At 35.2% G+C, this 22,713-nt stretch overlaps 1 protein-coding gene across 1 annotated transcript in view; it reads left to right on the top strand.

The window, feature by feature from the left end:
* The window catches only part of LOC136341031 (transcription factor SOX-9-like), a 30,616-nt gene extending 8,546 nt beyond the window's left edge, over window positions 1–22,070 (top strand). The window contains exon 3 of the mRNA XM_066285600.1: window positions 18,752–22,070. Coding sequence (XP_066141697.1) covers window positions 18,752–19,544 — 793 coding nt within the window. The 3' untranslated portion in view covers window positions 19,545–22,070. The remainder of the gene's footprint in view (window positions 1–18,751) is intronic.
* The last annotated feature ends 643 nt before the right edge of the window (window positions 22,071–22,713 follow it).

The raw sequence follows: 22,713 nt of genomic DNA, 5'->3' as shown, positions 1-22,713 counted from the left end.
ACATTTTTACTTTTAAATTACAATTTTTTTGCTTAAAAAAAATAGTCTTTTGAGTGAAAATGGGCACTCTTTCACTATATTGAATAGAATTCGACCTTGGTTGCACTCATAAAAAAATATTACCAAAAATACCAAAACGGTGGGTTGTAACTAACACCTTCTAGGAGCTACGTAAAAAGTAGATCAAAATTCTCACTCGTCACCTTACGAAACTTACATATACCAATTTGGGTGTTGATGCTATGAAAACACAAAAATTTATTAAGCAATTTGGAAATAAAATTTCCACCTTTAACACGCAACATTGGTATAAGGTATGTTAGGTCCAATCGACATAGTTTTCTGTCCCCTATCTTGGGACTCGCCATGTCCCATTTCCAATGAATCACCCTGTGCAAATTCCAATCAGGTCACTCTGTCAATTAAAAACATACAACCAGAAGTTTACAAAACCTTAAAAGTATGTTCAAATTACTCAAATTATCAGCTAAAGTAGTGCACCGATTGGCAACGAGGGAATTCATTCGAATAAGAGCAACGACCCTGATAAGGGCGCATCTGCATAACCCCGAGTTGACCTCTTAGATATCGCCTCGGATTTCTTAATAAAACTAAAAATAAGTTAGTTTTTTCTTTCATTGTAATCATGGTAAACGGTTCAGTCGTGTGAAATTTCGTTTCTATTTGATATTACCGACTATGTCGGTCAAATTGGAAAATTCGGAATGAGGTCGATTTTTTCTTATGTTCACTGCTTTGGGCGTGGATTTAGGTGATAGATGCAAAATTACACGGTGTTTTGCCTAAATGCGAAACATTGATAAAATCGTCAAAGTGCTTGAGATTGCGGAAGTTGGGGCTACCAGGAAATTGATCTTTGAAGGCTCGCTTTCAACATAGAACTAGACACTAGAAAACAGCGCACTAAAACTAGAACACGGTGAAAAATGAAAGAATTATCAGTTTCCATATTCAGGAAATCGCTTTGATGCTCAATGTTTATACTTTGAAAAGTTGTAAATAATCACTACACCTACTTAAAGCGCATTTGCTGGGTCGCAAAATACCATTACAAAAGTCGTTCATAATATGTGGGATTATTATACTTGCTGGTAGGTGTGTAATTCCATACATCCTCTGCGTCTTTCATTCATAAATATCTCGATTACGACGCTAATTATTATACATAACATGTGCAACTGTAGACCTACATTTGCACTTCTTTAGGTTAATTGAAGTTAATTCAATTTCTCACAGATATACAGATCTTTGTATGTATATTACTGCACCGCAAAATTAACGCATAATTTTTAAAATTAAAAAATTTACCTACGAAAATGTTTAATAACGTGCGCTAGTGACTTGAAATTAATTTTTTACGACTCTCAAACTTTTTCATAATTTTTACGCCTTTATTTACGAGATAACGACGGTTGTTTACAAAATATTTAAAACTGCTATTTCAGCAGTACTGGCTTCAAGGTTATATACTCCATTCAACTTCGTTTAGATGGTGTTTTCCGTGCGTTTTGTTAGTTCAAAATTTTGTCCTCAAAGAAAATGGCCCAAAGTCTCCATGAGAGGGGAAATCTTTTGCTGGAAGAATGTGAAGCTGCTGTGGCACTTGCAGAATTAACCCCAAGTTTAAGTCGCAGTACGATTTCGATTGGCACAATCTCGAGGACTGGCGCGCTTTCGGGACACTGGTAGTACTCAAAGACCTGGCCAAGGACGACCAAGGTGGACGATTAATATCCAAGATCGATTTTTGCGACTGAAAGCTTCAGGAAGTCAATTGATTACAAGCATTGTGCTGCAGCAGGAATTTTCTCATTGATGTAACTTTCATATCAGTCAAGGTGCAGTTAGAAGAAATTTTGCAAAAACGACTGTTACTCCCTATAGGGCTGCTAGCGGCCCCCTATGGACCGTAAGTAAGTCCGAGAGCACCAAAATTGGGGAGATCGTCAATGGGGCAAAGTACTCTTTGCGAATGAGTGTCGATTTTACCTTTTTGATGGTGATTGTCGTAGGAGAGTGTGTCGATCTTCTGAAGAGCGACACGCCCAGTACAACATAGTCCGAACTGTGAGCTGTGGAGGTGGACTTTTAGAATATGGGGAGGCGTTAGTTTGGGAGGTTACACAGAGTTGTGCTTGAGAACGGTAGTTTCACAGCCCACCGATACATAACGAGACATTCTACAACCCTAATTGGTGCTACATGTCACATTTACCAGTGAGGAATTTTTAATGATGCACGATAACGCACGTCTACACGTGACAGGAATAATACGCATTTACCTCCGACATGTGGGAATTCAAACGTTGGCAAGAAGCCCCGATTGAACCCCATCGAACATTTTTGGGACAACATTAGTCGACGGGCTACGGCCATGCAAGTTTCCCTTAGGGACTTAAATGACCTGTCACTGAGGATCACGGACATATGACATCAAGTTGATCAAATCGACTTTAGAAAATTAATTTCAAGCATGTCAATGAGGTTTGAAGCAGCGATTAGGGGAAGAGGGGGCAATATACACTATTAAATACTCATTTGTTTGTACAAATTGAGAAATGAGAATTGTGTAGATGATTCGTTGGTGCGCGGTGTCTTAATTTAACTATATCCCTTATTGATTCCGTTAAGTAAGATTTATTAATAATCACGCTGGTCTTGTATCAGTGAACTTAAAAGCTTTAACATAAAATCACAAAAAAGATAATGCGTAAAAATTGAAAATAGAAGAATTAATTTGGGCCTCGGACGAAAAAAATAATTTAACAGTAATTTCTGCATATCAGAGAAATAACGATCACGGCGATATCTTTATGAGCTCATAAGAACGCTGTTAGCGGTGCGATTACGGGCTCGTAAACGTGGATTTAGAAAGAGAAATTAAATTGAAAAGAAGTCTAACACACACAAAATTTATGATATTTCAAGCCAGCTTGTGCAAATCTCCATTTCACAATTTTAAGGCCAGATTTACGTGATTCATCACACCACCATAAAAACGTCGATATGAGTCTCATTTGATTGTTATCGTGGTCACAACGGCGATGCATTTATCTGAGTCATGACTAAAATAGGTTTATTTGATGACGTGTTATCATACTTTTCTGTTGGTGAGGCGCTAATGATTTGTTTGGTGGGAAAAAGTAAGAAATAACAAATTCGAGATTGTTGTTGTGAAATTATTATTTACATTTTTTGGTGACGGAGGAAGCAAACTCCTTTTTTTCGTTGTTTATTTTTTCGACTATTTGCAATACGTACTATATGGACCCGGCATTCATCGGAGGAAAAGTTGGTCGATTGGGTGAGAGAGAGCTAATGGCAAACGACATACGGCGCATCGAGCTCTCAGCAGTTCGAATGGTGATGAGTCTTTGGTTGATTTGGAGGGTCGAGGAAACTGTTTCAGTGCAATCTTGCACCGTACAACTTCCTCTGTTCTCTGCAGCCATCAGCGAAGAAAACCATGCTCAATACAATTCGTACATGCTCCGCAAATGCCACCAAGGCTTAAATGTTAAGCTTTAAGCCTCCTGCGCCATTGGCTTTTGTTTAAGCGAACGGGGGAAAGGAAGGGCGTCGCCAATTCGTACCTCAAGGCATTTTGACCTTTGAAGTTTGTGAGCTAGACCACTGTGCCGGATTCTGTCAAATGCCTTGTGAATGTCCATAAATAAACTTGCTGACCCACCGGTTTGATGTGTTGTTCGTATGTTTTCATGAAAATAAAGTCGCAAATCCCGTTCGACTTCAACTGCTGCACCTACTTATTATAGATACATATGAGAAAAAAATTTTCTTGGCAGGGGCAAACATATTTTGCAAAGTCCATTTGGATTTGCAGCGAGCGTGTCGCTTTACTAGGATTATTAATCGCCTTTGGCAATTCTAATTGCAACTTTAAGCTAAGTTTTTCTAATTTATGGCTCAGGCTACTGACAGGCCGATGTCTATCTTGAATGACAAATATCAGGCGATTTTTGATCCCGATATACCGATTTAGATGTTAAACTGGCGTTGGAGAATGCACACATGCGATAATCTTCCTGATGTTTCGAGCCTTACGCGAAACGATTCATTTAGTTGATCTTGGACTGTGCTGCGGGCTTATCTTACACGAGCATGTTTTCATGCTGAATACAGGGCGTCCTGATTTCTTGTAGCAGGATTTTAACCATTACCCATAAACATAGTATTAGTTTGCTGTGTCAACTACAGTGGATCGGAAAAATATTCGGACGCTTGTACGCATGGCGTGTACAGTATCGAACAATCTTGTTCGTACACATGGATTTGTTCAAGAAAATGCTCGATTTTCGCTCTCAAGACGTTGTTTATTTTACTGTGTTTTTTTTTTTAATTATTAATAAGGAATATATTTTAAGTATACAGTGAATCCGAAAAATATCCGGACGCGCCATTTTTAAGAATTTCACGAGTCCAAATTCAACGTATTAGCTATTATTTTATTTTTCTACGTCAGAAATGTGTTCATCAATCATTTATTTAAGGGTCTACGTAAATAAAGAACACATAATAATAATAGTTTGCATTTCAATTTCAAGAAAAAATCTAGAAAACCATTATAGACGTCATCAAAATATTCCAACGGTAATAGCTAGTACATAACTAATATATCTATATAATTGATTTAAAGATAAATAATTAACATAATTTACTGAATCAGTATTTTGCATGACTATATTTTTCCACAACTACACTTTTCTCTCTTTACTCAATTTTTCTTAAGTAATTTAAATCAATCTTATTCCATTCTTCCTGCAACCTGGTTTTTAATACAATTTTTGACGTTATTTCACGTTTTCTAAGTTGCGTTTCCAAATAATACCATACATTTTCCATCAGATACAAGTCTGGAGATTGGGGAGAGGTTTCAGGGACTTTAGGACAATTGGAAAACGGCAAACCACGAACAATATAGGCACTATGTCTTAAATCATTGTCTTGGTATAGCTTGAATTAATTTAATATGCCCATGTTTGCCGCACTTTGCCGTAAATTTTATCTTAGAATATTTAAATATCCGTTTTTGTCCATAATATCATCAATGAAAATTATTTCATCGACTCCTAGTGATGATGTACATTCCCAAACCAAAATTGAACTTCCTCCATGTTTTACCGTTGGACAAAGATTATGTTTCTGCAGTTCTTCATTAGCTTTCCTCCATACCATTTGCCATCTGAGCCAAAAATATTAAATTTTGACTTATCACAGAAAATTACATCATTCCAGTAATTATCTGGCTTGGAAATGAATCCTTTAGCAAAATTGAATCGCACTTCAATATTTTTAGTATTAAGCCTTTTTCCTACATACCCTGTCGTGGTATCCATGGTGTCTAACACACCAACGAATGGTCTCAGTGCTGATTATTTTATTAGAATGATGTTACAACAAGATTTTCAATTTTAAAGCACTAACTTTGGGGTTTTTTGTAATGGTTCTCATTGTGAAGCAGTTGTCCCTCTCATTTAACAATTTTGCTCGATCTGTTTGTGTCTTTGGAAGTACATATCTTAATTTTTGTAACGTTAGACAGTGTCCCCAATTGTGCTCTTACTTAATTGGAGCATTTCCCCAATATTTTTATAGAAATTACTTCTTTCATAATCAAATGTTGCTTTTTATCGAAATTAACATTACTTTTGCTTGGTACCCGACCCATGATGGACATTATTTCTAACTCTTCTTTGCGATATCTGCATTCAGCAAGCAAGAAATGTATGCCAAATACGTAAGAATTCATTTTTTTTTATTATGGATCATTTCGTGGTGCGTGCTGTCTGAATATTTTTGCGACGCACTTAATGGCCCTTTAGACTTTTTCTTGAAATTGGAGTATAAACTATTATAACTTCGTGTTCTTTTTTTATGCAGGTCATTAACTTAATGATTGATAAAGGCATTTCTGATGTAAAAAAATAAAATAATAATTAATATGTTGAATTACGACGCGTGAAATCTTCAAAACGGGAACGTTTGAATATTTTTGGGATGCACTGTATATACTTATCTACAAAGCTTTCAAAGAATAAATAATAAAACTATTCAATAAACTTAACAAAAATACTTTACTTTCATACAACATTTTTGTTTGTACACTTGTTTTGAATAGCGCGTAGTCTAATCTATTGTAAACAACTTTTTCTTCGTGCTGTACAGATGAGTAATATTTTGTTGCAAACTGTCGATTCGTTTACTCTTCTCATTAGTTTAATACAAAATGCCCAAAGAAAAACAACTAAATAGTGATTTAAAAGAGTCTGTTGTTAATATGGCAGTGCAAGGCTATAGCTTAAGAAAAATAGGTCAATTAACTAATAAAACACATTCCACGAGTCAGTATATTATAAATAAATTTAAAAACGAAGGCACGATTTCCAGTTTTTCATGAAGAGCGAAGAAAAAGAAGCTAGATGAAAAAGATGAGCGTATGATAATAAACAAAATTAAGAAAAATTCAAAGTGAGCGTGTCATAAATTCGCCCAACGATTGAAAATGCAATAGGAAAACATATTTCTGACCAAAAGATCCGTGGTGTATTATGGAAATATGATTGTCATGGTAGAATCCAACGGAAGAAACCGTACGTCAGCAAAGAAAATCAGAGTAAAAGACTTTTATTTGCGAATGAACATATGAATAGAAATCATGAATTTTGGAATACCATAATTTGCTCGAATGAAACAATAATTAATTTTTTCAAATGGCATCCATAGAATGTGGAGAAAAGTGAATAAAGATAATAATCTTCCTAATAGAATTCCGACTGTAAAACATGGAGATGGACCCCTACAATTTAGGGCTGCATATCCTCAAATGGAGTTGGAAATGTACATTTTATAGATGGTATTATGGATAAACGTGGTTATAATGATATTCGAAAATGCGCAAAACTTAGGTATGTCACATGTCTATAGGTTTCAACGAAACAACAATCCTAAGCACCTGGCTTTAATCAACAAAGAATCGCTAATTTTGAACGTTCTAAAATTGTTAAAAACCCCTCCATAATCAACAAACTTAATACCAATTGAACATTTCGGAGAAATGATAAAATATATATATATATATAAGAAAACATGAAATCTCATCAAAAATAAAATTAAAAAACATTGTATCACAAGAACGAAAAAAAAACAGTCCTAAAATATGCAAAAAAATAGTTTATTCTATGAATAGAAGATGTCAAACGGTCATCAAAGCAAAGAATTGCTCGACAAAGTATTGATTAATTATTGTTTAATCAAAAATTTAGTTTTATATTTAAATTTAAGTGTACCAACAAAAATGTTGTATGAAAATGAGGTATTTTAGTTAAATTAATTAATTTTGTTATTTATTTTATAAATCCCTTGTACATAAGTACGTAATGATAAAATGCATTGCTTGTTAATAATAAAAAAAAACAGTAAAATAAATAATTTTTTGCAGCGAAAATCGAGTATTTTCTTTAACACAACCATGTGTACGAACAAGATTGTTGGATACTGTATGTATCTATACCGTATTAAGAAACAATAAATAAATGATTTTTTTATAGTAGTCTTTGTAATGATATATTATTAACAAAAACGTAAAAATGTTAACAATTTTTTTAACAATTTGGAATATTAGATTAGATATTGAACAAGCATACAACAAACTATACAGGGTGAGTCGGGAGGATCGTGCCAAACTTCAGGAGCGTGTTGTACATGAAAAATAAATGTAAAAAAACTCAAATGTTGTTATCCGATTTTCGTTTGTTTACAAGTTATAGCGTAAATAAAATTAAAACATAAAATTTAAAAAAATTATAAATTTCATAAGAAATTCCATAAATTAATACGTTGGATTGGTCGTGGTGGCCCTATTAGTTGGCCTCCAAGGTCTCCAGATCTCACACCACTAGACTATTGTTTGTGGGGTTGGTTTAAAACTGAAGTGTACAGAGTAAAAGTGGACACTCAAGATGCACTGCAGCTGCAGCATTAGAAATGCTGCAGCTGCTATTAAAGAAAGACATGAAACAATCAGGAGCGCAACGAATGCTCTTCATAGACGAAGCCGAAAATGTTTAGAAGTTAATGGCAATATTTTTGAACATTTACTATGATATCCAAATGTTAATTTATGGAATTTCTTATGAAATTTATACATTTTTTAAATTTTATGTTTTAATTTTATTTACGCTATAACTTGTAAACAAACGAAAATCGGATAACAACATTTAAGTTTTTTTACATTTATTTTTCATGTACAACACGCTCCTGAAGTTTGGCACGATCCTCCCGACTCACCCTGTATATATTGGATATCATAAAAGTATTCGGACATTCAATCTTAAAGCTATTTATCACATCCAAAAACTAACTAATACCTAGGATAACCTTTTTTCTATCATACTTTGCAAACATCTACGTATGGATGATACGAAATTCCTTATAAAGTTTGTTTTTTTTTCCACAATTCATGTAAAGTTCGTTTTTGTTTTAAATATCATGTGGTCTTACTTTTATGTCTAAATAATGCCACATGTTTTCAATGGGATTAAGACCTGGGGATTGGACAGGAGTTTTAATGACTGAACAATTGAACAGCATCCACAATTTTAGCAATGTGCTTTGCATCATTGTCCTGACGAATCAGGACAATGATCCAAAGAAAATGGGGCATCTGGAAGAAAACTGAATACATCACTGGATTCTGCATAACAAAATGTGTAAGGTTCCGTTTTTACCTAGTCGATAACTTATACGATAAGTGAATTACTAGAGGTGTCTGAAAATGCACAATTTTCAATTTCGCCCTGTATCGCAAAAAGCGAGAGGACAGTGGTAAATCTGCTGGTGGCATCGTTTGTTTTACAAAAAAGTGACACAGTTTGCAAAACCCCCAACCCTCGAACTGCAACAATAACGGAGATATTCGGCGAACGTGTCGAAAACTGGACAATCTGTACATTGTTTTATCCATGATACCTTCAATGAAAATCAATTTACCAACAGCCTGAGATGCAATACGGCCCCATACGATCACTGACCCGCCGCAGTGTTTTACAGTGGCGGGTAAGTTTTATGACTTTAGCTTCTCGTTTGGCCCTCGCCACAACATTCGACCTCCATCGGAACCGAAAACGATGAATTTTGATTTAATATAAAAAATTACGTAATTCCAAAAGACATTTTCCTCGGAAAGATTCTTTTAAAAAAAATCATAAGCAAACGTGAATCTGAAATTCTTATTTTTGTTGTTGAACCAGGACTTTTTTCTAACTACCCTCCCATTATATCCATTTCTACGTGTGCGACATCGAACAGTGTCAGTATATACTTTTTTACCCGTTTGTAGCTCTAGGGTTATCTGCAGTTTAGGGGCGCTAATTTTGACATTTTTCTTCATTTGGTTCATAATAAACCTTTCTTTTCGTTCGTTTAAGGCACGTTAATGTCCGGTTTGTTTTAGGGAAGAAATGCGATCTTCGTTTTTATAACGTTGCATAATGTCACGAACTGGACTTTTCGGTAAACTTAGTTTTTCTACGATTTTGCGATAGGAAAGCTCCTTTTCACAATTGTGTATCACTAATTGTCTTAAATCAAAACTAATATATATTTTTTTCGATTCGACCCACTTTCTTCGGTTCTGACTTTAAGTTCACAAATAACACTGATTTAAAACTGTCAAATTGCGTTATTTGTTACAATAAACATTAGAATATTGAAGAATCAACAAATGTTCGAATATTTTTTCGATATCCAAAATCGATACGGAATTAAAGTTTTATCAATTTTTTTCTGTATCGAGAAGAAAATATTTACATGTTTTTGCTTTTTTGTTATTAATAAACGACTGCAAGAATCATATTAAAAAGAAAAATAAACACTCTTTAAGTTGTCCTTAGTTATAAGCAAATACCGCTCAAAAGCATAGCTGTTGGAATATTTCTCTGATCCACCGTATATTCGAGAAATCCTTTGTTGTGGAACTACAGGGTGTTGAAGTTTTATATTTTTTCAACTTATTTTTTGCAGCTCCGAAAATTTTCGAGATGTCTAGTTCAAATTTTGAGCACAAGTTAATAGCATAATTGGACGGATGACCTTAACAGTATTCTTTGGGAGTAAGGGACTGTTTGCTTGCCTGAACAATTGCTTGGCCTCCTCGATCGCTCGATTTAACATCTCTAGATTTTCACGTTTAGGTGTTTTGTGAAGGAAAGTGTGTATTCTACTGCTGTAAATTATCAAAAAAAAACTTACAAGCCGTAACAAAGTTTTATCAATTTAAATCGAAAAGGTACAGCATGAAGACAATGAACTTGCAACGAACGGAAGTTACCTAAATTCACATTGAGTAGAGCGAACATTGGGAAGTTGCTCAGGGAACTGGTTTTAGAATCTCTTTTTTAAGTGGTCTAATTTTCTTTCCGTAGGATGACTAATCAGAAAGCCCCAGACTTTCATAATTGAAACGCCATAAGAATGCGTTAATTAGTAAACAAAACATTATGGGTGGTGTCACCTCTTTGTTGGGTCAATAAGCCGAAGGGTTTAGAAAGCTTTTTAGCATGGACTTCACGAAATACCTTACTTGGGTGAGATTATGCAGAATTAAAATCCGAAAAGTTCTAAACACAACAAATTTCGGGGAAAGTTGGTTATATTAGGCCGCTTTTGTTAAATATATATTTTTTAAACTTAATTTTCAACTGGCCAAATTGTCAATAACACCAAATGAAACAACAGCTATTCATCGTCATGTTTATTAAAGATAAATCAACCCAATTGTACTATATTTCTCAATAACGAATAAAATTTGAAGTCAAAATTTTATTCAAAATAAGCCGACGAGTCGTAGTAACTGGACCATGGGGTGGCTAAATTGGGCTTTTATATTGGAAAAGAAAAAAAAGTTGCAAAAACAGTAGTAGATGGTTAAGTATTAGCCGTAGCAAATAAAAGTTGAAAAATGATCAAAAATCAATTATTCCCCCCTCCTCCCCCCATATGTCGGGATTACTGATGTGAGTTTCATGATTCCAATCAAGCTAACATATACACTACAACCATTCCTTTTAGGTCCTTTTTTACTAAAATAATTAGATTAATATTTTGCACATTAATTCTCTTGATCATCTGTTACAGGTGTCTGAATCATCTAGAACTAAAATTTCTTTTTGGTAATCTGATTTTTCAATTGTGCTTTCCTTCAGCATTTACCTACTCATCTCTACACGTTTCTTTTCCGTATTTATTATTTTTTATTTGAGAAGTCGATTTGTTTCCTCTATTTTTTACTTAAATTTATTTATTCTGAGGTTTTTGGGCCGATTTTTTTAATGTTGCTTCATGAAAGCGCAATACCCAGCTTTGCGTTCCATTTCGGTTGCGTTATTAAAATTATGAGGAACAGAATTTTTCGCTGCAATTTAGTAAGCGAACATTCGTAATTGCTCACTTGAACATATGTTGCTCCAGCTTGAATATGTGCTCAACTATAATATTTTTAAATTCTTCTTTGAAACCAGTCGGCTTTCCTTTATTTATTTTCGCACTTTCGCTTCTTTCCCATTTATCCAACTGTCTTTTTTTTTGTTGTAGCTTTAGGAACTTTGTGCAATTTTGCACCTTATTCAGACCAAGACCTTTTTTTTATAATTATATATGCATTTTGCTAATTTTCAAGTTTTCACGTATAACACTTAAAGAAGACGAAAACCGTTCCACCTGCAAGAAAGGTGACGACGTCAATTTTTTGGGACGTAAAATCGTCGTTCATCAAGGCAACATACCAGTCAACACTTATGACATCGCGATGGTTAAAATCAGTTAACTTGATTGCAAACTTTCCTCACCCACCGTATTCTATAGATTTAGCACCCTCAGATTATTTTTTAAGTTTGAAAAAATCGCTCCGTGGAGAGGGATTTGCCAGTAATGGAGAGTCGGAATACGAGGTCGAAGAGGTGAAGTCCAAAGTTGATACCTACTTTGCAACGTTCAAAGCTTCTTGCCATAAACAGGGTACATTGCTGAGAAAAGTATGTCAATCTGGAAAGAAAATGTGTTGACAAATAATGTTCTATCTCGGTTCCAAAATAAGCGTCCAATTCCATTAAAAAAATATGCAAAAGGACATATAACGTGTATTTTCACAAATAAAATTTTTCCGAAAAATTTGTATAAAAGTGAAACAAAAAATGTATTTTTTGTTTCACTTTTACACTTGACCCTTCACTTTCACACTAGACATTTGCGCTACCTTCGTATCCACTGCTGGAAAGCTTTTTGGAAGTTCTCTGTTTTGAGGGTATTCAGCACCCTTGTCATATCAGCTTTAATGGCCTTCACATTACCCAAACGCCGCCCCCGAAGCGGCATCTTGCATTTAGGAAATAGAAAAAGTCACACGGTGCTAAATCCGGTGAATGGAGGGGATGTTCTGTAGTGGTAAAAAAAATTTGTGTCAAAAGCTCACGCGCAACTAGGAAAGTGTGTGCATTGTTGTGATGGAAAATCCGCCGCCTCCCTTGGGCCAAATTCGGTCGAACCTGAGCCACGCAACCTTTGAGGCGTTTGAGGCCATCAATGTAGAAGTTTCCATTAACAGTCTAGCCTGCAGAGATAAATTATCGGTAGATGATTCCTTGAGAATCGAAAAAAACCATCAACATTGTTTTGATATTCGACCTCGATTTCCTTGACTTTTCATCCTTCGCTCCCCAACTTTTTTCCATTCCTTGTTTTCGGATTTGAGTTACTAATCGAATTCGTAAAACCAAGACTCATCTCCGATAATTACCCTATCGAGAAAGTTACCACTCTCTTCAGCTTCCATCCAGGCTTCACAGCATGCCGCCCCACGCGCTTTTTGTTCTGGCTACGAAAGCTTTCCAGCAGTGGAAACGAAGATGGCACAAGTGTCTAGGATCTTAGGGAGATTATTTTGAAGGAGACAAAATTGAATTACCTGATTAAGTGTAAAATACATTTTTTGTTTCACTTTTATGCAAACTTTCCTGCCAAACCTTGCACGACGTGAATTAGGAATCTTTTGAAAATTAACGCTTATTATGAAACACATAGACTTTTGCAATGTAATGACAACATCGTCAAGTTTTACCGCGGTTATTTCGTCCCATGCTTTTATGCACGGCCCCAATGAGTTCATCAATGCTGGACGGGGCCTCTTTGTGTTGCAATAATTGAATGACATTAAAACAATCCAAATCGAGAACATTAAAATCGAGGCCGTTTGGTGGTTGACAAACCATTCGTATGTTCCACCCATTTTTAGTACCGACGCGAACAACTTCTTCACCATCAACTTTGCAATGTAATCTAACATTATCTTGCTGGGGTGATCCCTGAATTAACTAACTCACTATTGGCATACGTCATTTCATTATTTTCATAATTCATGAAAAAAAAACTGAAATTGGACATTTATTTTGGAACGGGGGTAGTAATATTTTTCAATTGTTTTTTCCTTAAACGTTAGTTCGGGTACTTCTGGGATTATCCTCGTATCATTGAACGAGTCAACTTTCGCAATTTAGTTACTTTACACTACGGTTTTGGACGAAGAGATATTCTATTTGAGGGATTAAGGGGGCATTACAATTACCATCCCGTGCAACTTTCCCAACATTTTTTGCACCTTCTCGAAACTGCCCAGCCAGTTCCCTCGGTTTACCTGGTCTGATAGCAGTTTATTATGCAGTTCATTCGCCGTTTGCGGCTGACGGTTTGTGGATAATTTCACACAAACTTGTAGCAATGCAAAATACCGAATTGTTTCCACCCGCCTCCAAGGCCCCCCACGGGGTCCCAAGACTGCCGCGCCCCAGCGGGTGGTGCCACAAACGTGCCGACAGAGTGCCTAGAGCGGCGCATGCCATCGATTCGCCGAGATACCAACCTGGTACTCATTACTGGTCATTAAAGAGGATGACGATGGGCGAGTATGGGAATTTTTTTCGTTGCGAATCGTGTATGGCACACTTCCGTTTACAGGGTGGCCCATAATTATAGCCGTTCACTACAGACTTCAAAAAGAAGTATTTTACTGTTGATCGACCTCGTGAATATCCTGACCACTTCAGAGAGCGATTATAATTACTTTTCTTTATTCTTCATTTATTGATATTTGTCTAGCCGTTCCGTTTGAGTCGATTGGTCTGCTGGGTCGAAATCCAGTTTTGTCCAACTTACCTCGTACTTTCGTTGCAATGTCGGCCTTTTCGGTTCGCCGGACATCTGGGGAGGATGGAAATCACACCGGCTGGTCCCACTTCTCTTGAACCTCGACTTCTTCGTCCCTTCGCTTTTCCTTTAAGTTTTCCACATTGTCACTTGTTAAAAAAATTTGAGCTGCAGCTTAAACTAAATATTTGAAGTGAAGGTGTAGGTAGGTACTAAACGGAATTTAAGTCTCCTATGGTAAACATTTAAACGTGGCAGACAATTCGCATGTGAACAAACAGTAAGTGGATCTCAGAATAAATAACACTGATCAAACATTAAGACTTATCGCAAAGAAATAAAAACGGCGAAATGTCGTCGGATATGAGATTAATAAACAGGAAATTGTTTAATAATAAATTCAATGATAGGGCCGATAAGAACCGCTATAATTCCTAAGGTTACGTTATCGCTTCGACTTAATTGCAATTTTTTAACTTCTAATAATTGATGATAATTAATTGTTATGATGGTTCGCTTCCGATAAGGATGGCGTTGGTTGAGCAATCACAAAAAATCTTAACGATTATAATATGGTTTTTAGTTGAGCATTGCAGAGGGTGGTTTTATTTTCCCTCAACTTCTCTAATTCATTAATCCGGGAAAACGCAAAGGAAAACTCCTAAATGGAGTCATCAAAACTCCCGAACTACATTTCTCTCCTAGAAAAAAAATATGAAAATTGTTTTCAGATTGCCTTTCCAACATTGCAAATCTTTCCCAACCTGTTTACTTCCGACTTCGACTCTTTCGAAAGGAATTTGGGCCGATTGAGGTTAATTCAAACTCACATGACATTCTTTCGTGAATAGCTAATAACTCATTCGATTTTGAGTCATAGATGCGGTAAACCGCATTTTTCCAGAAGGTCATTTACGCCTATTTTCTCAGTCATGCACAAAAATATAGATGATTTTATGTGTTTAAAATTTACATTATACAAGATGTTGCTTAATATCGTGCCAATATTTCTGAGTGTAATTGCTGAGGTCATTTCACGGAGAAAAGCTCATACGAAGCTATGTCCGCAGCGGCCTAATTTTTTAGCTACAGGATATTGAAAATTTTGTATTCAAATAGTAATTTTTAAATTTCTCAGAAAGTAAATAAGACATGAAACTCCGTACATGGGAGAAGTAATTCTAATGGTCGACCAATGGCGTTCGTGCATACACCTCTTGTGATATTGCTTATGTAAAAAGTAGAAAGCCACTGACATTTTCTTTCGGAATTTTTTTTCTGATTAAGCTGGTCAATTTTAAACGGAAAATATATCTGGCGCTGTTCTTGTTAGATGAGCCGTTCTTGACTAAAAAAATAAAAATTGTCTTAACTAATATGTTTATTTTAAGAGTTTACTATAAGTTATTATTTTATATTAAACGTAGCAGGCGTTCGAAAATGTAAATACGTCATAATGAAAGTATTGCATTAACGTGTAAAGACACAATTCGTACTATAGGGTCATGCGGAACGAGCAATAACGTGAACAATTTGTACTCTAGATGACGTAAACAGTTCTTGGTGACACACAAAATAAAGCCAATGATAACACGAAAAGCAGAAAAATAAAAAGTTTTAATAACTGTGTTGATTTATTATTATTATAAGCATTATCATTAGTTAAATGGAAAAATGTATAATCTCATATTAAACTTAAAGCTCCACTAAATCTCCTAAGTTGGCACAGCTTTCAATACGGTGTCGGAATTCTTTAAAAGCTGCCTGTACGTGTTTTCTAGGAATTAATCAAACTTCCTGTGTTATCCCGTTTTTCAATATTTTCGTATCATTTAGAATGTGTTCCTCATAAACTATTTTTTTCATTCTTGCCCAAACAAAAAAATCTATTAACGTAAGGTCTGGGGATCCGGACGGCCAAAATATATGACTTATTCTATCAAACCATCTTTCACCAAATTAATCATTTCGCCAAAAAAAATTTAACGTAAGATTTTACATTTTTAAATTCCTTTAATGATAATAGTTCATAATTTTAATTAAATGAAAATTGGTAAAAATATATATTTTTTCTTTTATTTGAGAAACACGACAAAATATCATTTTCAAATTTGGCGTAGAGTCTTAGGTCCCGATTTTAAACAATTTTTCTTAATAACATTATATCGTATTTGACGCAGCAAAAAACTTTACTCTACACTGAAGTAGGTTTTTTGAAAATTTCTTAGATTTACTTGATTTTCTAAAAGAGAAATTATGTTAGAAATTAGTCTTTAACTGAGCTGGGCTGAACCCCACAAAATAAAAATTTAAATGGAAATTATGTTATCTTGTACCAGAGTCGAGTCATCTATCCGGGGACATACGGTATATCTATTAAATGTTCCTTTAATAAATCGTTTGTTATATAAATCATGTTCGCTAATGTGAACATTTTGATAACGTCAGACACAATTGGTTTAAATTAATTTACATTATCGAGCATCTGCTGTATTATAGATTTTATAGTTTGTTGTAAGAGACCTTTTGCGTATAGAATTGACCGACTTAATCGGAAAAAAAATCCGAGAAAAAATGTCAGTGCCGTGCCAGTTTTTTCGTAAATAATGTCGAAAGACATGTATGCGGGGACGCCACCCATAAAGGGATAGAATTGTTTTTTAATTAAAATTTTATTACATATTTTCTTATGTCCTATGGATGTATGTCCTGTTAACACACACCAAAATTGAAAGCAATATTTAAAGTGTTTTCAGAGAAATAAAAAAATTAATATTTGCAAAGAAAATTTTCAACGTCCTGTACCTAAAAACTCGCTCAGGTGCATGCAAAGGGGGATAAGTCGCAAAATATGCATTTTTAGCTCGTAAACTACACGAGAATTTTAAAAATCTATGTCTTTTTTGGGACTTCGAAAATTAATACCAACGACCAAGAGAAGCCTACGTTAAGTTATAAAATGCGGATATAATGGAGGTCTACATTTCGATTCAAATATTTGTTGTAAATATTTTGCTTTTATTTTATGTGGTCTTATTTTGATCGGAGAATCCAAAAATTTAATAATATACACGGAGATTCATTAAAAAAAACATAATTTTAATACTTTTAGAATTTTTGGGACACCCTGTACAATATCAAAATTATTTTTAAAAGTAACTATATAAGAAGCCCATTTAGCCCAAAAGTAAAACTTTTTGAAAGCTTCGTACTTTGACCACAATATTCCGTTCCGTATAGCGTGAATAACCCTGTATAACCCTAAGACAAACTTTTAATTAAGTTATGAATTTAACTAAAAATGCACATTTTGCGACTCACCCCCCTTTGCACGCGCTTGAGCGAATTTTGGGCCGTGGCAGACATACGTTCATATGGACTTATCTTCATTAAGTAACCTGAGAAATGACATCATGAAATATTAGCATTGCAATAAGCAACACCCTGTATATTATACACATAATACTGATTTATTGATACTGTCATGGAGTCTGCTGACAGTGCTAAACTACGTTGATGGTCTTCTGGGAAGAACCCGTAAAATTAGCGTTTCTACTGAAGTAAGTAAAAGTGCTGCTACATCGAACATAATTGGATTCAATGGAATATGCCGAAAAAAATTTTAGGAATTTCGCTCGACAAATTACGTACTCTTGAATTTAAATTAAGGAATTTGCCCCATAGTCAACTTATTTGAGAGAAATAAAAAGAAGTTCATTTCGCTATGGAAAACATACAATTTTTTACTGGAGCGTCAGACCATGCCCGGCCAAAGCACTCGGAACCACAATTCGTTCTTCAATCGCAAAATTAGTTGTCAGTGTCACCTGACACTGTCAATTCACCTGAGTTTAGCTGAATGTTCAAGTTTGACAAAAAACTTGCACAGCGCAGCCTCTTTACTGCGCAATGCAGTTTTTTTGCTGCGCAGTTCAATGTACGGCAATTTTCAGTCCCTCATCGACACTGAAACGTCTAAGGTGCGTTCAATAATTATAGAACCATCTCTAGTTTCTTCCTAAGACGAGTAAAATGAATTTTTAATGAATTTCAATGATTTGAGCAGACTTGAAGGCAACAAATATACTCAAGTAATTCATAGATTAAGTGGCCTACAGCGCAGTAAAGAAAACTATTTGTCACTAAAAAACGACAAATATTATTAGAATTACACTAACAAGTAAAATTCTCAGTTTCCTGAATTTAAGTCAACTAGGTGTTCTTTATTTGAAGAATTGCTATTATCTCCCCTTTTTACTAAACTGCCTTTCGAGCCATTTTTTAGATAACATTGTCGCCTTAAAGCCCCATAGTATACATACTATACAAGAAGTAATGTACAACCCTTTGTTTGCTCAATAATTTCCGTCTTTCCCTAAATCGATAACTTGAACTAAAAAGCAGCTGTGCGTATTTGGATTACTTGGCACTTTGTCAGGCTAATCCTAAGAAATATTAAGGAAGTTAGTTTCATTATCTACCCCATTTTTAAACAATTATTTCATCGTTGTTTTAGGGTCCTGAGTGAGAACGACAAGAAACCTTTCATTGAAGAGGCAGAGAGACTGAGGGTCATCCACAAGCGCGAACACCCAGACTACAAGTACCAACCCAGACGCCGCAAACCTAATAAGAACCCCGATCCACCACATCTGCAAAACGGTCAGAACTTCAGTCGATCATTGAAGCAAGAGGACTCACCTTGCAGCCCCGGAAGCCATAGCACCAGCCCTTCTACTTGTTCCTCGCAACCAAACAGCCCTCAGATTCAGTCACACCCACTACTCAAAACCTCGTGCGATCCCCATGGGCTAGATATGGAGCAATACCATCGCATGTCCGAGCTGGATGGTAATTACAACGGAATTTTCACTGCTGATGACGGTTTGGACAGTAGCGACTTAGACCAGTACTTACCCTCTCAAGGGCCTTTTCCGAATTTCGGTCCGGTGTATTGCAAAGATCAGCAGCAAGATGATGAAGGAAATAACAATTACAAGGCCAAAAGACCTTGCCTGGAAGCAGCCTTGATTTCCCAACCTGATGGTGCTTTTGCTGAAAATTTCGGGAGGTATCACGAGCTCCAAGGTACATCCTTAAAGAGTGAAAAGTACGTTCAAGGGTGCACCTATCAAAGTCCCGGACCGACGAGTTCTTCTTACTATCCGAGTAATGCACAGTATATGCCGTACCCACAGTATGTGCAACAAAGAAGTATTTTTGGAGGCAATTCCTCCTTGGGGAGCCTTAGTACTGTTGAGGGGGGCGGTACCGAAGGTTGGACAACGGCGGCGCACTATAATATGTAGGGTTGTTCATAGTTACAGTGTTTTACTGCTTTATGTTATTTTCTTGTAAATATGAAGTGATATTTGTGGGAAGTCTGCATGGAGGACTTTAAGAGTGATCTGAAGCAATTACGTATAATAGGGGAGATTGCCGATGAACATATTTACTCGTCGAAGCTCTCTTTTCGCCCAAATTCAGGGATTGGATGAGTTTAACCATCCGTTATAAATTGACAGTAAACAACTATATTCGATTCCAAATTTCGGTTCGATTTTAGCTATACGGGGTGCCCCAAGAGTTTGTAATCGGTTGATATCTCTGTTACTATTAAAACTACGGCAAAAATTAATTTCAGGAGTTGTAAAAAGAAGTTCTGCGCCTACTTCAAAATTATATATTTTTCAAGACATACAGGGTGCCTCAAAAACTCTCAGGGTCCTAAATAAGTTTTTTTTACGGGATAGCATCAATGCTTCGATTTCCCTGTGTTCTAAGGGTGATTTTATTCAATTTTTATAAGGCACATTTTTTCAAAAAAGTAAAACGTCGAATTTTCTTTAACCAACGTGTATATTTTCTAACCATGCGCAGCAGTTGTTAGCGCATGAATCAATTAACTAATATACTCTTATCTAGTTTCCAAGCCGCTCCAATAATTTCGAGTGTTATGGATTAGTCTGGATCGGCTTTAGCTATACCAACACGATCTGCTCGTTAGGCACAATTTTTGACTTTCTGTAACCGTATTAGTTTTGGAATTTGGAAGTCCGCCATATTCGAAGTTAGAAATCGTTATAATTTATTTTGTAAATGAAAAATCGCGCACATAGTTGCGTTTTTCACTTCCACTCGAAACTCGAGTACCTTTTTCGCAATTTGGATATTTGATTTGTTTTCGACATAATGACTTTTGGATGAGGTACTTCTTGAGTTTGCGCGTGACTATTTAAGTCTAATCTCAACATAGATTTTGACAGATGTCAAAGTTGTCATCTAGATTAATTCTCAAAATCAAGATTAGTTATAAGATATGTTTGGCTCTACTTTATCAATCAGAATTGCTATTTTCGAAAATGCATGGTGCATTGTCCTAATGTCGGAAAGATTTGAAAATGGCACTTTACCATGAAACCAGATATACATATTTTTCGTAATCTAGACGAATAAAAACAAGACACCACATATAGAGGGTGTTCTATGAACTATTTTATGTGCTATTCTTTAAAGGGTGTTTCAAACTCGATTTTAAACATGTGGATTTCGAAACCCATTCTCCAACTGTATAAACGGTGATTCGTTAACACCGGAATAACTGAAAATTGATAGTTTCGGATATATACAAGGTGTTAAAAGTCAACATTTTAAATCGTTTTTTTGTAATTGTTGTAAAAATATCTATACACTTGAAAGATTGTAAAGTTATGGTTTTTTAGAAGACGAACAAGGTACGTTTTGGAATTTCTGCGTTACTAATAGAGGGCGCCACTTAAGGTCTATTTCGCAGAGTTTACAGTCAATAACTTTTTATCCTGAATGTCCAAAAACAAATTGGCTTCAAAATCTGAAAGAGCAATTATTTTTCTATTAATTATGCATTCTTGTTTCGTTTCGAACTCTCAATCCGCATTTGAAAAAAATCTCTTTGACTTTGTATATATATATGTTAGATATTTTTAGAATAATAGTAAAAAATGAATTAAAATTTTAACTTTCTTCACTCTGTATATATCCGAAACCGTCAATTTTCAGGGAAAACATATTTTTTCCCATCGTGATCATTTGACGTGCAGTATCCCCAGCCTTCGGTGAACTCATTGTCAATGAATCATCCTGTAGACATGGTCTTGAAGTTGGCGGTAATGCCCGACACTACATAAATCACTCTGTATATAACGAACTTCCTCCCTGCTCATTGCGAATCTCGAATTTTACACCGAATTTAGATGAGCCAATGCATTTCACCAAAATTTTAAATTAGTACCTACTGAGTAAACTTAGTGATTTGTATTAAGTAAATTGCTCACGGAAAAGCCGATAATTTGATTTAGGAAATGCGGCTTTTTTAAGTGCTCGTACCTCTAAAGCGACTTAACAAAATTTAATGGTATAAAGAGATTAACCTTTCAAGAAATAATTTATAAGCAAAATCAATCGCGATTTCCGATTCATGAAGAAACGATCTTCCAGAATCTTTTTGGCTTAATAAATTTTTTTCAAGAGTTTTGGGAGACAGGAGCTCTTAAGATTGAGAAAAATTTTTGCTGTACCTAACTTTTTCCTAAGCGGTTTATTCTTTATATGGGACCGATATTTTTACTGCTGAAAGTAAAATCTATCGTCCACTCTAGAAATTTCTAGAAATTCTTCCTTCTGTAGGTTAGGTTAAGTAGTAAAAAATGTTCTTGTAGTAAGATGACAACTCTAAGCAACTCAGTAATCGTTTTTGTAAGGGTCTGAATGAACTTTCAAAGTTCTCGTTTTATTATTAAGTCGCATTTTGTAATACTTATATTATTTGTTAGAATTTCTATGATTAAAAATATTATTTTGACAAAAATGGTATTTAATTTTATTTCCTTTACAACCCGCCAATCTCTTTTTACTTAAGAAAATGTGGATATAATCTATTTACTAGCAGCTAAAACTACTGTTATTTGCTTTTTCCATCCCTCCTTGACTCGGGAGGTTTAGTTTTTTAAGCACAGTACCAGCACGAATATCTTTTAAGGCTGGAAGGCTGAAGATTCTTGATCTCAGATTGTGTAAAATTGTTAATATTCTTCCTAATTTTTTTTAATAGTCGTAACATTGACTTGGGAAAAATCGTTCCATAGAAATTTTAAACATATCCAGGAGGACCGAAGCCACGCTACCACTGACTACTTTTGAAAATTACCACGAATATGTGGCAATGTGCGATCAAAACAAATTGATAATTCATGCCGAAAAATAAGCAAAAAACCATTGTTGATATTTTTTAATTTATCTAAGAGAATCAAAAACATGAGAAGTAATTTTTGAAAAATCGAAAATAACATGAAAAGTACATATCGAAAATTCAGTATTTTGCATGACCTCACCTGACCTCCCCTAGCGTATAATGCTTTACATCGTCTTGGCATACTTTCAATGAGACCATTTATCTTGTCGTGTGGTAAATTTTCCCATGACTATGGAAGAAGTTCTCGA

Source organism: Euwallacea fornicatus, chromosome 9, assembly GCF_040115645.1.
Source record: "Euwallacea fornicatus isolate EFF26 chromosome 9, ASM4011564v1, whole genome shotgun sequence".
NCBI lineage: Eukaryota > Metazoa > Arthropoda > Insecta > Coleoptera > Curculionidae > Euwallacea > Euwallacea fornicatus.
This window is presented reverse-complemented; position numbering and strand designations above follow the sequence as displayed.